Here is a 20,056-nt window from a genome sequence, read left to right as displayed (position 1 = left end):
ATTACTTTCCTGTGTGAACCATTTACTCTGACTGTATTCAATAAATCCCCTTTAATTGTATTCCTGTCTGAGGGTCTTGCATCTGGGTTCAGTTCACGTACCGTCAGCCTTAACAGTATTCACACCTACCACGTTTGGTCCGTTTAAAACAGACCAGAGTTCGTTTCCCCAGAAAGTACGGACTTTTTTTTAGGTGTGAATACAAACATGCGAACTCTGATTTGAACGAAACAAACCTAGAAGAGGTGGTCTCGGTCCGCTTCCAAATGGACTCTGGGCCGGTTCACTTCTGGTGCGAATATAACCGCCCTCGAACCGAACCAAACCAAGGAATCTTGAGCCTTTTTGTGCTTGACGAGCCACCGTAGCCGCTGGAAGTAGCCGAGGTTTACGGGTGGTCAGAGCTAATAGCAGCAGCCATGAGCTGTGGACAGATGTGGAGCAATGAGGAAATTGAATGTGCCATTGACACTTGGTCAGATGCCCGTATTATGAAACTGGCTCCATCTGAGGTTTTCTTGAGTGTTAACATTATTTTTGTAAATTTGTGTCTTTAAAAATACTCTGAAAATGATAACTGTATGTAGGAGCACCACGTCTATTTTCATCAACACCAGCCGTCTCCGATTCACACCGCCCCTGACTTTTCTGTCCAATGCCAGTGCAGTTCATCACATGCGTGCTTCTGTTCACGCATTTTGGTCCACTAGCAAAAAGTGCAATGTGAATGCGAACCGACCCAAATGAAAAAAATAAAGTCCGCATTTGATCCGAATCAAATAAGCGGACCAAAGGACTTTTCAGGTGTGAATACACCCTAAGAGAAGGATGGAATGTGAGATCAACAGGTGGATCGGGGTAATGCAGATGCTGTAACAGTCTGTTGTGGTGAATGAGCCCAGCCAAAAGCCAAAGCTCTTGATTGACTGTCGATCTATGTTCTTCCCCTCACTTATGGTCATGAGTTGTGGGTAGTGACCCAAAGACAAGATCAAGGATTCAATCAATGGAAATGGGTTTCCTCCACAGGGTGGCTGGGTGTCCCCTTATAGGGAGAACCCAGATAGGGTGAGGAGTTTGGCCATCCAGAAGGGGCTCAAGGTGGAGCCGCTGCCCCTTCACATCGAGAGAAGCCAGTTGGGGTGGTTCAGGTGTCTGGTCAGGATACCTCCTGGATACCTCCCTGGTGAGGTGTTCTGGGCATATCCAATGGGGAGGAGATCTTGAGGCAGACCCAGGACACACTGGAGGGATTACAATGGAAGAAAAATTATTAGACTCAGAAAGATTTTAGTCCAATTAGGTTCATACTGTCTACTAGAACTTATAAAGATTTTCTTTTCTTATTTGTCAGACAGATGGACAAAGAGTTCATTCTTTCACCTTGACATATTTCATCTACAACCTGTAGCCTTCCTCAGAAAGGTCACTGGTTGATCCTGTGACATGTCATTGTCAGGATAAAACAGCTGACAATGACACGTCACAGGGACAAGTGACTCATCTGAGAAAGGCTACAGGTTGTAGCCGAAACATGTCAAGGTAAAAAAATTAATTATTTTTCCATCTTTCTGACAAATAAGAAAAGGAAATCTGTGTAACTGTAACTGGTAGTGTTGGACTCTGCGTTGTGTTCTTTTTAATGACGAGACCCACACATACGTCTTTGGAGGCAGTCTCCGTTTATTTTTCTTCGGCTGACAAAAGTGACAAAACACAAAAACCTCCGGTCAGCGACCCCTGGAAAACATACTTCTGCACAAACCAAATGATAAAAAAAATGTGTTTAAGGACGTTATAAGCACCTCATACAGCCTGAACTAGCCAGTTCGTGTAAAAAAATTTAATTAACAGGCTAAACCAAAAAAACTTCTCAGACTGTACGGCTGCTTACCTCTCCTATGGAAATCCCGAACAAAAGGGAAGAGGCAAAGGCGCAACAACTCTAGTTATAGTGCACAGTGTCACACTGTAAATCGCTCGCTGGGGAACAGACCCAAGCCAAAAGTTCCACACACTGGCCCGGAGGTCCACAATGTCTGGTACCAAAAATGAAAATAAAATGAGCAGATTTTCTGTAATTATAACAATACACAAAATCATATATATACCCACATTGCTGCGAAATAATTGACTCTGTTACATAACATCGACATTTTATTCAGTAAATGTATTTCCAATGGGCATATTCAAGTGAAATTTTCACCAGACTTTGGCATTAATTAAAAAATTCCAGGCAAAAAATCTAAACATTAAAGTCCACATGTCAATAAAGTTATGTGCAATAAAGTGGAATGAAACAGGAAAAAAGTATTGACCACTCTAAGAAACAGCCATATAACACAGCAAGGAAAGAAGAAGAACCAGATGAAAACTGTAGGTAATTAGGAGGCAACTCTACCTCCAATCTGTGCTAATTAATGTCAGTTGGGTTAAAATATACTGATGAACTTTTAAAGGGTTTTTACCCTTGGCCCTCACCACAGGGTATTGTGATCAGTTTGTCATCTGTCTGTCTGTCTGTCTGTCCACCCATATGTGCAAAAACTTTGGCGTGAAGGTCGAGGGTTTTCACATGCAGGCACATTATGGCTTTTGTTATCAAGGTGCCAGGTAAAAGGAAAGAGCTCTCTCAAGTACTTCACAACCAGATTGTTGCAAAATATGAAAATGGAATTGGCTACAGACAAATTTCGCAACTTCTAAAATAGACCACTGGGGGCATGAACCAGTAAGTGGAAGCAACATCACTACACCATCAACTGGCCACACATAGGAGCTCCTCACAAGATCTCTGATCAGGGAGTCAGAAGGATAATTAGAAGAGTAACCACAGAGCCAAGGACCACTAGGAAAGAGCTCCAGAAAGACTTGGAGGCAGCAGGTACAACTGTGACAGAAAAGACCATAGGCAATGCACTGCACCACCATGGCCTCTGGGCACGCTCAAACCGCAAGACTCCATTAGTGGAAAAAAAAGACACACTGAAGCTGGTTTAGAGTTTGCCAAACAACATTTGGAGAAGCCAGTGAACTACTGGGAGCATGTGCTCTGGTCAGATGAGACCAAAATTGAACTTTCTGGCTGTCACACAACACAATGTTTGGAGGACAAATGGCACTGCACATCGCCCAAATAACACTATACCAACACTGAAGTTTGGAGGTGGAAGTACCATGGTGTGGGGCTGTTTCTCCTCTTATGATACTGGCAGACTTCATATCATGGAAGGAACAATAAATGGAGCCATATACAGAGAGATTCTTGAGATAAACCTGTTGTCATCCTCTAGGAGGCTGAGAATGAGACTAGGGTGGATATTCCAGCAGGATAATCTAAAGCATACGACAAAGGAAACCTACAATTGGTTTCAGAGAAAGAAAATCAACTTCTTGGAATGGCTCACTTAATCACCTGACTTAAACTCAACTGAACATCTGTGAAGCATCTGAAAATCCACATTCACATGAGGGCCCCTTGCAAGCTTCAATATTTAAAAACAATCTGTGTAGATGAATAGGAGAAAGTCACACCTAAATACTCCAGGCAATTAGTTACTTCTTACAAAAAGTGCCCTGAAGCTGTCATTCCAAAAAAAAGGCTTCTCCACTAAGTATTGAATTAATTAGTTAGTGTGTTCAATCATTTTTTCCTGTTTCATTCCACTTTATTACACATAACTTTATTTACACATGGGCTTAAATGTTTAGATTCTTTGTCTGGATTTCTTGAGTTACTACCAAACTCTGGTGGAAATAGATTTACCCCATCCACCCACCCCATTGTATATCTCTTGTCCGGATTTTGGAATGCCTTGGAATCCTCCAGGAGGAGCTAGAGGAGGTGGCTGGGGAGAGGGAAGTCTGAGCTTCTCTGCTTAAACTGATGACCACATGACCTTGACCTGGATAAGAAGAAAATGAATGGATAGATGGATGGATGGATGGATGGATGGATGGATGGATGGATGGAATAAACACATCAGGAGAATCATATATAGGTTTCAAGGACATGTCAAAGAATGTGAATAAAACCAGAAGTGGTGAGAGGTTATTCACATGTGGAGATGCAGAGGTAACCTCCAGACACATTGTTCATGGTTAAAGGCCTGTAGAACAGTAACTGTGAGTTGGATAACCATTTTCTCAAGGTGATATACCTCCACTCTATGTTCTATATAGCACAAAAAGACAGACAGGAACTTCACATATATACATGTACAGAGGATGAGATTTGTCAAAACAACAGAAGGGGAGATGTTTTTTTGTTAGAGTTGGGGGGGGGCATTATATACATGGGGGTGTGGTCCGTAATTAACGTAACTAAAGATGGCATGAACCAAAAGTGAAACTTTACATACTTTCAATGTCCAACTCCAAGGTTCTATTCCTCCATTGTACAGCAGATCTTACACAAAATTTTCACAACTTCTAACCTGTTTCCACTGGACCCCCTCCACTGCTCTATGGCCCCCCCAAAAATGCTGGGCTCCATGAATTTGTCATGTTTACCCCATCATCACCACCTTTATTGCACCCTAGTGCATGGGGATGTTTGCGAATTCTGAGACTGCCGACAGACCGTTGGGTTCAGGTGAACGTTAGTGCCAGTAATGTAGGATATAGGTGTAAGAAAACCAAGTCACAACCTGCCTGTTATTTCAATTGGTTGGTTGTCGCCCCCTCCCCCCCGAGGATGAAATTCAGTGAGCAGATGTAGGCATGTAAAACAATCGCACCCTGCATGTGCAGTCACACAGATATGTATTTTGACATCATTACAATAGATTTCAAATGAAGTATGAACTGAAGAGTGGACTTGCATCTCAATTCAAGAAATTTTATCAATATTAGCATTAACTAGAAGTTAACTAGAACATCCCATTACATTCACTCTTCCACAAACTTAGGTCAAACACTGTAATTATTTGAAATAGCTCAAAATCAATAGGGATTTTGAAGTCATACAATGAAACTGTCCTGCAGGAGGACCCCTAAACCACAACCCTTGAAACAGACATAGGGAAATCCCCACTGTGGACCTGTGAGTAAAACCTTGTATTTGCGTGGACCTGGGCTCTGAGTTCAACTTGTAACTAAGCGTACCCTCCCCAGATGCAGACCCAGGGGAGGACCAGAGAGGAGGGAGAGAGGAGGAACAACACTGTCCATCAGAGGTGGAGAGAAAGGAGGGATGACCAAGGACACCGATAAACAGTCAATAAGCTCTAAGAGCTGATACTTCTCTTTTCATTGTGTCTCTGTTTCACTGATGGAAACACATGAAGAAGCAGAGCTCTGTTTTCCAGAACTCCTCAATGCCTCCTGCCTGAAGCCAGTGGTTTCTCAGACTGATGCTGTGGTCTATCACATCCTGCTGTTTACCTTCTCTCCGCTCACTGTGGCTCTCAACCTGATGGTCATCATCTCAGTCGCCCATTTCAGGCAGATATTTTTTGTCAACAAAGCTTTATTTATGTTAATTAGTTAATATATACACTGAACTACATGCAGTGGTGGAAAAAGAAAATCTTTATTCAAGCAAAAACCAAAGTAGTACACTGAAAACACTCTAATTTGACTAAAGTTTTTACATTCACAAACCTTATCGTTTACTGCAGGTTTAATGTTCATGTTGTGTTTATTGATTCAAATGTTTGAGGCTGAGCTCATAGTACCAGGTTTAATCAACAGCAGTGTGTCATATTAAATCATATGTAGATGATCAGGTGTGTAGTATTGATCTCCTGTGAAAACCACTTGTGTCTACAAAATCAGATTTTCAGTTTTAGAAAAACAGGCCTGTTTTCAGCTTTGTGATAATGTACTGTAATCTTCTGTTTATCCAAAGGGTTTTTAAGTAATCCAAGAAACAGCAGCCTCAAGTCATTCTAAAATTTAAATACCTTCATTTTCATTGCACACATGTTTTTGAGTATCAGTATAAAGGACATAAATGATTGAAGTGTTCAAGTCTGTGGAGATATGGACATAAAATGGTTTTCACTGGATACAAAGATGAGAAAGTGTAATCTAAAAAGGAGCTAAAGATCTCTGAAGAATGTAAACGAGTAAAAAGTATCCTTTTTACCTCTGAGATGGAGTGGAGTTGAAAAATTAAGTTGAATAATAGTGCAAGTGCATCCAGTTTCACTGAAAAACAGGACTTGAGTAAACATATTTAGTTACCGTCCACCACTGGCTACATGTAGTAGATTTTACATTTCCCATGTTTTAATATTTGTTTCATGATTTTTCTCTTCCTTCAGACAGCTCCACACACCCACCAACCTCCTCCTCCTCTCTCTGGCTGTGTCTGACCTCCTTGTAGGCCTGGTGCTGATGCCAGCAGAAATCCTCCTAAACATGACCTGTTGGTTTCTTGGTGACTCCATGTGTTCTTTGTATACATTTTTTGCTTGGTGGTCTGTTTCTGCATCAGTAGGAGACATGGTGCTCATCTCAGTCGACCGCTATGTTGCTATCTGTGACCCTCTGCATTACACTAATAAGGTCACTGTGAAAAGAGTTAAAGTTTGCATTTGTCTCTGTTGGTTTTGTTCTGGCTGTTATTGTTTTGGTATTTTAAATGATGGCCTGACTCATTTGGGCAAGTATCATATTTGTCAGGGAGAGTGTGTGATTTTTCCTAACTCTGTCGGCAGTGCTGTTGACATTGTTGCAACATTTATTCTTCCAATTTCTGCCATTATTGCTCTGTACATGAGTGTGTTTGTGGTGGCTGTGTCTCAGGCTCGTGCCATGCGTTCTCACATCACATCCATCACAGCCCAGCGTTCAGGGAAGGCAGTCGCCAACAAATCTGAGCTGAAAGCAGCCCGGAGTCTTGGTGTTCTTGTTATTGTGTTCTTTCTAAGTTTCTGTCCTTATTATATTTTGTCTCTAACAGACACCTCATTTATTCCTTCATTATACTTTTATATGGCTTTTGTTATGTATTTAAATTCATGTTTAAATCCTCTGATTTATTCCTTATTCTATCCTTGGTTCAGAAAAGCTGTTAGACTAATATTCACTTTGCAGATACTGCAGTCTGACTCTTCTGATTCCATCATGGTCTAGGAGTCAATGAAATGAGAAGTCCTCAGTGTGATAGAACATTTTAAGTTTAAAATGTTTTTTTTTTTTTTCCTTATGAGATTGTAATTATTTATGAAGAAAAACAACAATAAAAAAAAAAAAATGAGGATTTTTTTTTGTCAATTTTTCTCTCTCAACCTCTTCTATATCAGTTTAAGTTTATCACGCAGTGCATTGATAATAAAAGTCAGTATGCTGGTCAGGGGTATAAGGTCCTTTATTAGGCAGGTAGGTAGATTAGAAGCTCTACTGTAGGTCAATAACAACAATTTTCAGTAAAAAACAACAACCTGTAACTATATATAGTGTCAGTTCAGACAGGCACTCTCTTAGTACTCTGTTTTTCAACAAACCTCATTCAAGGCCCATGTTAAATTTCTTTTGCTTCCTATTCTTTGTTTTCCAGCTGCAATCTGCTTTTGCAACCCACCTCAAGCAAATATACATCTGACTATGTCATGTCTTTATCACTGATACCTGCTCTGTTAGGGTTAGGGTTATGTTCACTCTGTACTGTGGTCTTATACCTGTGTATTACCTGTATAGTGGAATAGACAAATATCATTTGACCTGAAGTCCTTGTGTAAAACACAGATGTGGAGGAGTCTGAATGGAGGTATTATGGGCTGAACAGGGCGAAACTTCATTACCTGTAACCAGGGCCAGCTCTAGTCATTTAGGAGCCCTAGGCAAGATGGATTTGGCACACACACACCCCCCACCACCACGCACACACACTAGGGCATTAACAGAAAAGCCGGTTTGTCGACACATCGACATCTGTTGCACAAGTCGAATTTATTTTGGAGGAGTGGACTAGTTATGTGTTTTTCTCTTACTCCCTTCCATCACCCGACAGCGCGCGAGCCTTCATTCAGCACATGTCAATACTCATCTTCCTACATGAAAACATGGAGCACAAGGTAGTGATGTATGGATCAGCGGACCCGGGTCAGGTTGGTGCGGGTCCAAGAAATGTCCCTTTATTTGCAGCGCAGGTCAAATAATTCCACAAAAGCGGATTTAAAAAAAAAAAAAAAAAAAAAAAAAACACCCACACATGGCTTAGACTGAAGGAAGAAGACGACTCAGAGTAGGACTACTAAACTGACTGTGATCTAGAAAAACTATCGTCGAAGTAATATTCTGTGAACCATGCAAGTACAACCAATATTGAACAATAATTTGGACAGCCAGTGTGTTTGGATTATTCTTGTCATTTATTTCATGTAGACAATGCACTCTTTTCTCTAGCATGATGTGTGTCTTCTGCTGCTGTCTGAACCTTTTCCCGCTTTATGTTATTCACTTAAATTTAAAAGAGAATTCAAGGTGTCAGCCTATGTTTTGTTTGGTTAAATATCTGAGAAGGACTGTTGATGCTTGTGTCTTGCCAGTTTTTTATTCTGCTCTTTACTGTACATTGTTAATGTTCCAGTGAATGTTAGTACAAGTTGCTCGTTGTTGAACAGCTGTGTGTCTGTGTTGTTCCACCACTGTAAGTGTGATGACATCATCATATGACTAGTCGACTCAACTTCAACTTTATTGACAAATCAGTCAACCTGAAAACATCTGAAGTCACTAACGCCCTAACACACGCACACACGTCATGTGACTGAACAGTTAGCACTGGGTCAGGGAGAGCTCACCTGAGAAATTACAGGGTGGGGTTGTAGTTTTTTTGTTTCTCATTTCTTTACTTTTAAGACAGAACAAGAGAAATGATCATGATACCAATGCTATTATTTCTTTCTTTACTATTATATTTATTTATTTATTTCCAACCAGCGGCGCACCCTCCAGCAGTTGTTGTCTTATGTAACTGCCTATATGGTCTATGCCAGGAGCCGGCCCTGACTGGACCAGCTCTGTACCCACTACAGCAGGGGTGGGCAATTAATGTTCTTATGGGGCCACATGACAAACTTTGACAGTTGTTAAAGTTATACCTACTGATGTGGCATTTCTCACAGCACTTAGTAAAAGTTTGAACGTGAACAACCCGCCTTCCCCTAAAGTCCCACCCGCTCATCCCAAGTCATCAGAAATCGATGCATGGTCAGAGCCCTGTAGCGGCACTATTTGACACAAGGGGGTACCCCTTCCACGTTGGATTTCGACATGGAGGGCGGCCTGATAGAACTGCATGTAAATCCCTCAGTGTTGTTGCGCTCTGACGCTTTCCTCCTCTTACCTGATGTGCGTGGTGGAAGCGGAGGTGGAGGTCCGGTTCACTTTGACGTGTCCGCGGATCCCTCCCTCAGTAATCAGATAGATCATCCACCTGCCACGGCTCCTGTTTCATCAGTAGACCCTGAATTTAAAGGTCTGGTCTGTGCAGCGCTGGGTCAGTGTCTTCTGCTGATGAAGTGCCCAGGCAATTAGCGCGCGCATTGTGAACGTGCAGCCTCTGTGAATTTTCCGTGGACATTTGAAGTTTCATAGTCCGTACATTTATCATCCTACATAATCCTACATTGTGTGACACCAAGTACATGTACCTGTATGAGTCCTGCGGTCATAAAAGCTGAGCTTTGTGCAGATCTGTCTGTTTAGTCCAGTACACCAGACTTTCGGACTTTTATCTTCATCCTTCATTCATCAGACTCCTGTTTGTTCCCCTTAGTTGTTGTTTCTGTTAGTAAATCCGTTTTTTCCTTCCAGATGTGGATTTCAGTCCTATCCAAACACATCCCTAGACAGTAGATGGTGGTCAGTGACAGGAGAAGCAGCGCGAGTGAAGCGTCAGATTCAGAGGTACACATATCAGATGCGGAGATGGCAGTAATGAATGATTGACAGGAGGCTCAGTCAGGTTTGGCCAATTATTTCATTTGAACCAAATAAAATGACTGGTCAGAATTTTATCAGAAATATGAGTAATATATGAGAATCAAACATTTTTAAGTTTCAAAACCTGGTGGATTTCTTAGTTTGACACACGCTTATTAGGAGCATTTTAAGATGACAAAAGAAAAGTGTACAAATGCCACATCATACAGTTATAGCTTTAAGGGCCGGACCAATACACCTGCAGCTCTGCTCAATATACAGGTGCGTCTCAAAAAATTTGAATATTTTGAAAACGTTCAATATTTTTTTCACTCATTTCAGAAAGTGAAATCCATATATTATATCGACTCATTAGACATAGAGTGAAATATTTCAAACCTTATTTCTTGAAATTTTGGTGATTGTGGCTTACAGATAATGAAAACCCAAAATCCAGTGTTTCAGAAAATTAGACTATTGCATAAAATCAATAAAACAAAAGGATTGTTTAAAGAGAAATGTCAGGTTTCTGAAAACTATGTTCATTTGTATGTACTTAATACTTGGTTGGGCCTACTTTTACATGAATTACTGCATCAATTTGGCATGGCATGGAGGTGATCAGCCTGTGGCACTGCTCAGGTGGAATGGAAGCCCAGGTTGGTTTGATAGTGTCCTTCAGGTCATCTGCAGTGGTGGATCTGGTGTCTCTCATCTTCCTCTTTACAATACTCCACAGATTCTCTATGAGGTTCAGGTCAGGGGAGTTTGCTGGTCCATCAAGCATAGTAGCACCATGGTCATTAAACCAGCCTTTTTTTTTTTTTTTTTTTTAAACCTTTGACAGTGTGGGCAGGTGCCAATTCCTGCTAGAAAATGAAATCAGCATCTCCATAAAGTTTGTCAGCAGAAGGAAGCTTGAAGTGATATAAAATGTCTTGGCAGATGGTGTCATGCGTTGACGGTTATGTTGATGTTTTAGGAGTTTTTGGTCTCTTCCTGTTTTATTTTGGTGATGGTGGTTGCTTTCCTGTTTTTTTAGGTAGAAAACATGTGGTTTAAGATTCAAGATTCTAGATCAGGGGTCAGCAACCCTGGTCCTAGAGAGCCACTATCCTGCATGTTTTAGCTGTATCCTTCTTCCAACACACCTGCTTCAAATGATCAGCCTATCATCAAGCTCTGCAGAAGCCTCATAATGACCGTCAGGTGTGCTGGAAGAGAGAAACATCTAAAACATGCAAGATAGTGGCTCTCTAGGACCAGGGTTGCTGACCCCTGTACTTATCACATGAAGCTCTTCACAAGATCACAGACAAGACGCACTGACAAGAGACAAAGGGAGCTGGGAGAATATATAAGGGAGGCAGGGATCAAAAACAGGTGTGGATAATAACGAGGGGAGCACCAGGTGCAAACAATGAAGGGAAAGGGAAGACAGAGACAAGACTGACAGCGTGCAGACAAAAAACAGGAAAGCAACCACCATCACCAAAATAAAACAGGAAGAGACCAAAAACTTCAAAAAATCAACATAACCGTCGACGCATGACAGATGGCTGTGTTGACTGCGGACTTCAGAAAACATAGTGGATTGTAATGGAATTTTATCTTATCTGATTCCATTCTTAGTTCCTGTATCCTTTCCTGAATACCCTTCCCCACTGCATGCTAACTTTCCCGAATATCCCCCACTGCATGCTAATTTTCCCATATCCTTACCCAAATCCCCCTACTGTGTGTGTAAATTTTTTTGCAAGGTAACAAAAGGTGACTGATAGTTAAAACTTGGGGCTCATAATTCAATCAAAAGGCCCTTTGACGAGACTGGAGGTGTCACTTGGAAATGCGATTCACCCTATAAAAGGTGGATCTTGTTAGAAACTCTTTCTTTTCTTCACAATCACCACTCCTGTGCAGAACTGACCTTTTTTTGCAAAGAAATAAAATCTTGTCGGCCGGCATAAGTCTCTATTTCATTATTCACCAGCAGCAGAGCAAAATTTCCGTAACAGGACCAATACCAGCAGATGCCATGGCAGCCCAAATCATCACTGACTGGGAAAACGCCACACTGGACTTCAATCAACGTGGATTCTGTGCCTCTCCACTCTTCCTCCAGACTCTGGGACCTAGATTTCCAAATTACATGCAAAATTTACTTTCATCTGAAACGAGGACTTTGGACTTTCCAGTCAGTGCTGATTTGGTCTGCCATGGCATCTGCTGGTGTTGGTCCACTGTGTTTTCTGAAGTCCACAGTCAACGCAGCCATCTACCAGGGCATTTTCAAGCACTTCATGCTTCCTTCTACTGATAAGCTTTATGGAGATGGTGATTTCATTTTCCAGCAGGACTTGCCACCTGCCCACACTGCCAACTTACTTTTATAAACTATCCACATAAAAAAAGAGGTGAATAACCTGAAAAAAACAAAAAAATTCTTCAGAAAAATAAGTACAGTTTTAACAATATTATGCCTCAACTTATCATTTCTACATATGCATTATGGATCGGATCTACAAAGACACTAAACACTTAGTAACAGGTAGAAAATTGTTAAAATTGTGCTTAATTTTCTCTAGACATTTCAGGTTGTTCATGTTTGTTCAGGTTATTCACATCTTATTGTTACAGGATAGCTTGTAAATGTAAATATTTTCATAATGTAATGGTATTTTTTGCACTAAAACAAAGACAAAAATTTGAAATTGTCATCATTTACAGGCAAAATGTAATATTGTTTTGTTAAATATCAAACTGAGAAAAAAAATATATAGTCATTATTTTTTGTAGGTTATTCTGCTATTATTTTACTGTAGATCATATTGGTCTGTATGTGGAACCTGAATTAAAATGAGTTCCACAGCCTTGACTGTGGAATTTTGGCACTTTGCAAATTCATCCCAGGGGCCGCATTGGAACCTTTGGCATTTGGCTCCCGGGCGGCATGTTTGAGACCCCTGCCATAGAGAATCTATGGAGTATTGTCAAGAGGAAGATGAGAGACACCAGATCCAAAAATGCAGATGACCTGAAGGACACTATCAAACCAACCTGGGCTTCCATTCCACCTGAGCAGTACCACAGGCTGATCACCTCCATGCCACGACACATTGATGCAGTAATTCATGTAAAAGTAGGCCCAACCAAGTATTGAGTACATACAAATGAACATAGTTTTCAGAGGCCTGACATTTCTCTTTAAAATATCCTTTTGTTTTATTGATTTTATGCAATATTCAAATTTTCTGAGACACTGGATTTTAGGTTTTCATTATCTGTACGACATAAACATCAAAATTTCAAGAAATGAGGCTTGAAATATTTCACTCTATGACTAATGAGTCTATATATCTGGTTTCACTTTCTGAAATGAGTGACAAAAAATACTGAACTTTTTTATGATATTCAAATTTTTTGAGATGTACCTGTATATCTCTATAAAAACAGTAAATGAAACACTACATCAATACAATGAAAAAAATGTGGAGCTCATGTTGCTCCCCTGGGTAGCGGTCCAGGAGGAGGCAACGTATAAGTGTTAAGACAGCACACCTGTTATAGAAGTCTGTGATAGAAGATAGACAGAGCACATGTTTCATGCTGTTACTTCACACGAAGGATATTTATTGTTCTTTACTAATCATTCAAATGACCCACATTGACTGACTAATGTTACTGTCAGTGTCCATAGTTTCTGTCTTACTGCCTAATGACATTACTGTCAAGCAAAATACAATCGTGTTCCTTTAACACAATATTTCAATGTAACATGAACTGAATACATTTACCTTTTAAACAAATGACTTCTATCATCATATAAATTACTGTTTTTAAATCTCTTTTAAATGTATATAGGTACTAACTTGTTCAAATATTCATATTTTTAACGATAAACCATGAATTAATATCTAAACCAGTCATTTTAGGTACTATTATAAATGTACAGTAGGTAGCATTGTTCTTAACAATGGCATTAACATGACTACCCTATATCCAATACAGTTTCACAATAGCATTACTGGTATGTGGTAATAAACCCGAAATATGCACATTTGGTGATAAATAAAACCCAGTAAATGTCATACTGCATAAAAAACGTTTCATAAATGTCTTTAGGAAAAGTCATGAAATGGTTCCTGACATCCGGGTGTACTCGACCCCTGCTGCACTCCTCATACTCTTGACCGTTAGCATTAGCAGGTTAGCTTATTCAACACAATCTTAAATTGAACACAAATACCTTTACAAAACCCGTTTCTGGCCTCACACTTCTTACAATATAATTATAAATATATCTTAGGACTCTTACAGTTTATATTGTACTTTTGAATCATTCGTGTTTACCAACCTGTGATAGAAAATAGAGTACATGTTTTGTGCAGTTACTTCTCACGGAGGATATTCATTGTTCTTCCTCTAGTGCATAAGCCTACTCTCTACTACTGTGCTACATGTACCATCTATTGGTCAGCGTAAGGAATTGCACTCGACTCAAATGAGTTATAATGGAACCACATGCATTACATATGAATTGCAGAAAAATAAATTAAAGAATAAAATAAAAATTGTAGGGGTGCCTGTTTTTTTTTCCCAAAGTGTCTTTTTAGCACCTTTTGCATACATATAAATATTTCCAAGCCTCTACACTCAGAATACAGCTACTCCACATGAAAAACAATAAATGCATCCAGCTTTGTTTGCATATCTCAGTTCTTTTTTTTTTTTTTCTTTACCTCTGAATTCAGTGAAGAAACACAGAAGTCCATGTCTTGTTAAAAACTCTGCTTTCTGAATCAATCTTTCATTTTTTGGTGTTAGCTGACATCTTTATAGGCTGAATGTGAACAACAGATCAATCAATGCATAAGCCTTATGCTATGTGCAGAAAGTATGTGCAAAAAAATGTAAATTTAGCAAATCTTTCAAAATGAAAGCAGTTTTATTGGTTGCATCTACAATGATATATACTTGCACTGACTTTTAATTTGGCAATGACTTCTTGGGGGCCATTCAGGGTCAGCTATAGGGCCGCATGTGGTGCTGCAAAGTGTTCTGTGATGTCGTCCGTCTCCAACTCCAGATCCAACCGCCGACTGATTTGGACAACTGTATTGATCACAGACTCACGAGTCTCCTCAAACCCGTGGAAGTCGTTCACAAATTGGGGACACGACTTCTTCCACACGCCGTTCATGTTGGTCTGCTTCACCTCATTCCACGCATCGGCGATGCTCTTAATGGCATCACGGATGTTATACCCCCTCCAGAAGTCCTTAAGGTTGAAGTTCTCTTGATTCTCCGTCCTATCCAACTCCTGAGCCATAGTCCTTCTAAGGTAGTATGCCTTGAAGGACGTGATGACGCCTTGATCCATGGGCTGCAGCAGGGATGTCATGTTGGGTGGGAGGTAAACCACCTTAACATTGGGGTGGAAATCACCTAAAGTAGGAGGATGGCCAGGAGCATTGTCGAGCAACAGCAAGACCTTGAAGGGGATGCCCTTGGCCGCACAGTACCGCTCCACTGCGGGGACAAAATGGTTGGTGAACCAATCCTCAAAAATAGCAAGCGTCACCCATGCCTTCCTATTCGACTTCCAGATGACTGGTCGGATACTCTTCCAGATCCCCTTGAGTGCCCTGGGGTTTTCAGCAAGACAGACGAGCAAAGGTTTCAGCTTGAAGTCCCCAGCAGTGTTACCCCCAAGCAGCAAAGTAAGCCTCTCCTTCCCCACCTTATAGCCCGGGGCCGTCTTCTCCTCCCTAGAGATGTAGGTCCGATTAGGCAGCTGCTTCCAGAATAATCCGGTTTCATCCATGTTGAAAACTTGCTCCATAAGATACCCGCCCTCCCGGATGATCTTGGCTAGATCATCCGGAAAAGCTTTCATAGCCGTTTCATCTGCGGATGCAGCCTCACCTTGGACCTTGAGATTATGAAGATTGACACGGGCCTTGAATCTCATAAACCAGCCCTTGCTGGCGGTAAATTCCTCCTTCTCAGCATCCTTGCCTTTCTGCTCTTTCAAAGTTTGGAAAATACGCCATGCCTTTTCCTGAATGAGCATTAGGCTGATAGAAAGCCTACGTTGATTCTGATCCTCGATCCATATCGTAAGTAATTTTTCCATCTCGATTAGGATGGAAGAATGCTGCTTCGTGATCACTGTAGCCTTCATAGGGGCTGAACCCTTCACGTGGTCTAAAATACGGGCTTTGTCCTTAATATTGGTCGCCACGGTCGACCAACTGAAGCCTAAGGCTTTACCGATGTTCATCGGCGTCTCGCCTTTCTCCGACCTTTTGATGATATCCAGCTTCGTTTCCATCATAATGGCTTTCCTCTTGGCTGGACCAGCATGGCTAGAAGATCCTGCTTTCATTTTTGGGGCCATGATGTGAAAAAGGAGGGTGAAAAAGGCGAGGATACTGAGAAAATTACGGAGCGCAAACACAGACACTCTACACTAGGGGCTGGAGACAAACTGGCGGACGAGACTCAGGCGTCGTAAAGTCAAAACAGCGTAGGTCGAGTACCGCATAACCCGAGGACCTCCTGTATTTAGGTTTTCCACAGTTAAGAAATAACCATGTAGAGGAAGTGTTAACCAATGCCAAACCATTTAACATTACATGATAATAATAAAGTTTATATTGTAATATTTATAGCTGTATCATTTAATATTGACCAGGTTGATGGGAATATTTGTGGTTATTTTAAATAGGATTCACTCAACATGTTTGAGGCGAACACGGATATTATGATAATCAATCCAGCAGTTTCTGAAACAAAACCAGAAATGTCAGTGTTGGCACTGATGAAAGAGTCAGGGGATTTTACATGTTTTATGACTCTTGTACACCAAAAGGGCTAGATTTAGGTATTGGATGAGAAGAAGACTTGGATGTGTTTTCTTTTTATGCAATTTTATATCAGTTTAGCAGAATTTAATTACTTCAGCACATTATAACCCATTAAGACCCAGTGGTACTTTTATGGCAGCTTCTAAATGATTTTTTTCTCTCTTTTTAACACTTTTTATATGATTTATCACCATTTATTATAATAAAAACCTCTGTGTTTGCATTTTTCAGTGTAAATCACTTACTTTACCCTATATTTAATTTACTGATCATGGAGATGTTCATTAAAGCTCAGAGTTAACTTAAAGGTATTATGTAAAAACAGGGAAAATTGAAGAAAAAGTGACTTTTTCAGTAAGTGAGGACTATTACCATGTGTTACAATTTTGCGGCTAAAACTCAACAGTTTATGGAAATAAAACATTACCAAATATGTGTGACTGCTTCAGCAAGGACTGAGACTCAGGTGGGCACCCAGCTGTTAGAGCGGGCTAGTCTGTGAGCTCATTCCATGACGTGACGATGATATTGAATTACTTACTCACTTACGATCAGTTTTTGGCCCCAAAACTATAGTTGTTGAAGAATAGGACCAGGACCAAAAACGACAAGTGAATGTTTTGGGCAGATAGCGGGGTGGACTCTCACGTACCTTGAATCGCGACACTTCCCTCCTCCTCGTTGATTCTCCAGACCGCATGACATGTGCGCGCGCGTGTGTGTTGCAACTAAAAAGCAAGGTTGCACAGGAAGAAGGGGCGTGGCCTGACAGAGATGAAAGGGCACCATGACCAGGTCCAGTGAAAGCCAAATTAAACCACTCTTAACATTTGTCATTGATCAAAATGTTACTCACGAAAATTTTAGTCATGCAGTTTTTTGCGCAAAAAAAAAAAAAAAAAAGAGTAAAAAGGGCACTTGTAGGCAGAGGATCAAAGCGGCAGAGGCTCAAGCCTGCTTTGCATGTGCCAGATGGACAGCAAGTAATTCCATATCATATTTACACAGTACTAAATCACATTTAGAAGGCATAGGCTTTTAGATATAGTCCAAAAATAGACTACAGTTCAACATGGTCTTTTATCCCTTAATAGGCCAAAAATGATGAGACACAATATAATAGGCAGCTGTGGTCAACTGAGCCTTCTCCTCAGTTTACTTTCACTAATTTTGGAGAAAAGGTGATCATTGTTCATCCTTAAACATTAATATTATACATCATAGGTTTAAGATGTTAGACTTTCATCTGGTCTAGTGGCTGATATGGTGGTGGGATTGTATGTCAGTGGAACTTGTACATAGATCATGGTTGGATTATCACACATTCTTGTTATATACTGTATGCTTGTATGAAAAATCTTTGGCTTTTCTGAGAAATTTAAAAGTTGGATTAAATTCAAAAGCCTAATAATTCTGTGTCAAGAATGGATGTCAGCTTCTTAGGGGCTGAGCCCCCCCAAAGGTCAGATCCTAGAAACGCCCCTGCCTTGGGGTGTGTCACGGTCCGCTCCTGCATGGCTGCTGACCCCTCCCTCAGACTCATCAGCAATTAGACTCACCTGCTGCGTGCTGCACAGCTGCAACACCTGACCATCAGGAACTCTTTCTGCCTTTAGTTTAGGCTTCTATAACTGAGAAGCTGCTCTGTTGGGTTGAGAACAGGCGACTGAGCTGGCTGGTAAATGAGTAAAATGCATCCTTTTTACCTCTGAGATGTAGTGGAGTTGAAAAATGAAGCTGAATAACACCCCATTTTATTGAAATATAGGACTTGAGAAAACATATTTAGTTACCGTCCACCACTGGGTACATGTAGTAGACTTTACATTTCCCATGTTTTAATATTTGTTTAATGATTTTTCTCTTCCTTCAGACAGCTCCACACACCCACCAACCTCCTCCTCCTCTCTCTGGCTGTGTCTGACCTCATTGTAGGCCTGGTGCTGATGCCAGCAGAAATCCACCTAAAAATCTCCTGTTGGTTTCTTGGTGACTCCATGTGTTCTTTGTATATATTTTTTGCTTGGTTGTCTGTTTCTGCATCAGTAGGAGACATGGTGCTCATCTCAGTCGACCGCTATGTTGCTATCTGCGACCCTCTGCATTACACTAATAAGGTCACTGTGAAAAGAGTTAAAGTTTGCATTTGTCTCTGTTGGTTTTGTTCTGGTTGTTATTGTTTTGGTATTTTAAATGATAACCTGACTCATCCGGGCAAGTATATTTGTCAGGGAGAGTGTGTGAGTTTTTATAAGTTTGTTACTAGTGCTATTGACCTTGTTGCAACATTTATTCTTCCAATTTCTGCCATTATTGCTCTGTACATGAGTGTGTTTGTGGTGGCTGTGTCTCAGGCTCGTGCCATGCGTTCTCACATCACATCCATCACAGCCCAGCGTTCAGGGAAGGCAGTCGCCAACAAATCTGAGCTGAAAGCAGCCCGGAGTCTTGGTGTTCTTGTTGTTGTCTTCTTAATATGTTTCTGCCCTCATTATATTGTGTCTCTAACAGACACCTCATTTATTCCTTCATTATACTTTTATATGACTTTTGTTATGTATTTAAATTCATGAGTAAATCCTCTGATTTATTCCTTATTCTATCCTTGGTTCAGAAAAGCTGTTAGACTAATATTCACTTTGCAGATACTGCAGTCTGACTCTTGTGATTCTACCATGGTCTAGGAGTCAATGAAATGATGAGTCCTCACTGTGATAGAACAACTGAAGTTTAAAATGTTTTTCCTTATGAGATACTAATTATTTATAAAGAAAAACAGACACAAAATATGTTTATGGAAATTTTTTCTTACATTTTTCACTTTCAACCTCTTCTGTATCAGTTTAAATTTATTGTGCAGTGCATTGATAACAAAGGTCAGTATGCTGGTCAAGGGTATAAGGTCATTTATTAGGCAGGTAGGTAGATTGGAAACTCTACAGTAGGTTAATAAGGACCATTTTCAGCAAAAAAAAAAACAAAAACAAAGGAACAAACAAACCCTGTAACTATGTATAGAGTCAGTTAAGAGTCTCTTAGTACTCAAGGCCCATATTAAATTTCTTTTGCTTCCTGTTCTTTGTTTTCCAGCTGCAATCTACTTTTGCAATCCACCTCAACCAAATATACATCTATGTCATGTCTTTATCACTGATACCTGCTCTGTTCTGTTCTGTTCTGTTCACTCTGTACTGTGGTCCTATACCTATGTATTACCTGTATAGTAGAATAGACAAATATCATTTGGCCTGAAGTCCTTGTGCAAAACACAGATGTGGAGGAGTCTGAATGGAGGTATTATGGGCTGAACA

At 40.5% G+C, this 20,056-nt stretch overlaps 1 protein-coding gene across 1 annotated transcript; it reads right to left on the bottom strand.

Moving 5' to 3' along the window:
- Positions 1-14,902: 14,902 nt before the first annotated feature.
- On the bottom strand, positions 14,903-16,245 carry LOC115412009 (tigger transposable element-derived protein 1-like). Its single transcript, XM_030124309.1, has one exon. The coding sequence runs from the start codon at positions 16,211-16,213 to the stop codon at positions 14,903-14,905; it is 1,311 nt and encodes a 436-aa protein (XP_029980169.1). The 5' UTR covers positions 16,214-16,245.
- Between the last annotated feature and the right edge of the window lie 3,811 nt (positions 16,246-20,056).

This window comes from Sphaeramia orbicularis, chromosome 21 (assembly GCF_902148855.1).
Source record: "Sphaeramia orbicularis chromosome 21, fSphaOr1.1, whole genome shotgun sequence".
Lineage (NCBI taxonomy): Eukaryota > Metazoa > Chordata > Actinopteri > Kurtiformes > Apogonidae > Sphaeramia > Sphaeramia orbicularis.
Note: the sequence above shows the minus strand (reverse complement) of the source record. Positions and strands in the feature narration are given on the sequence as shown.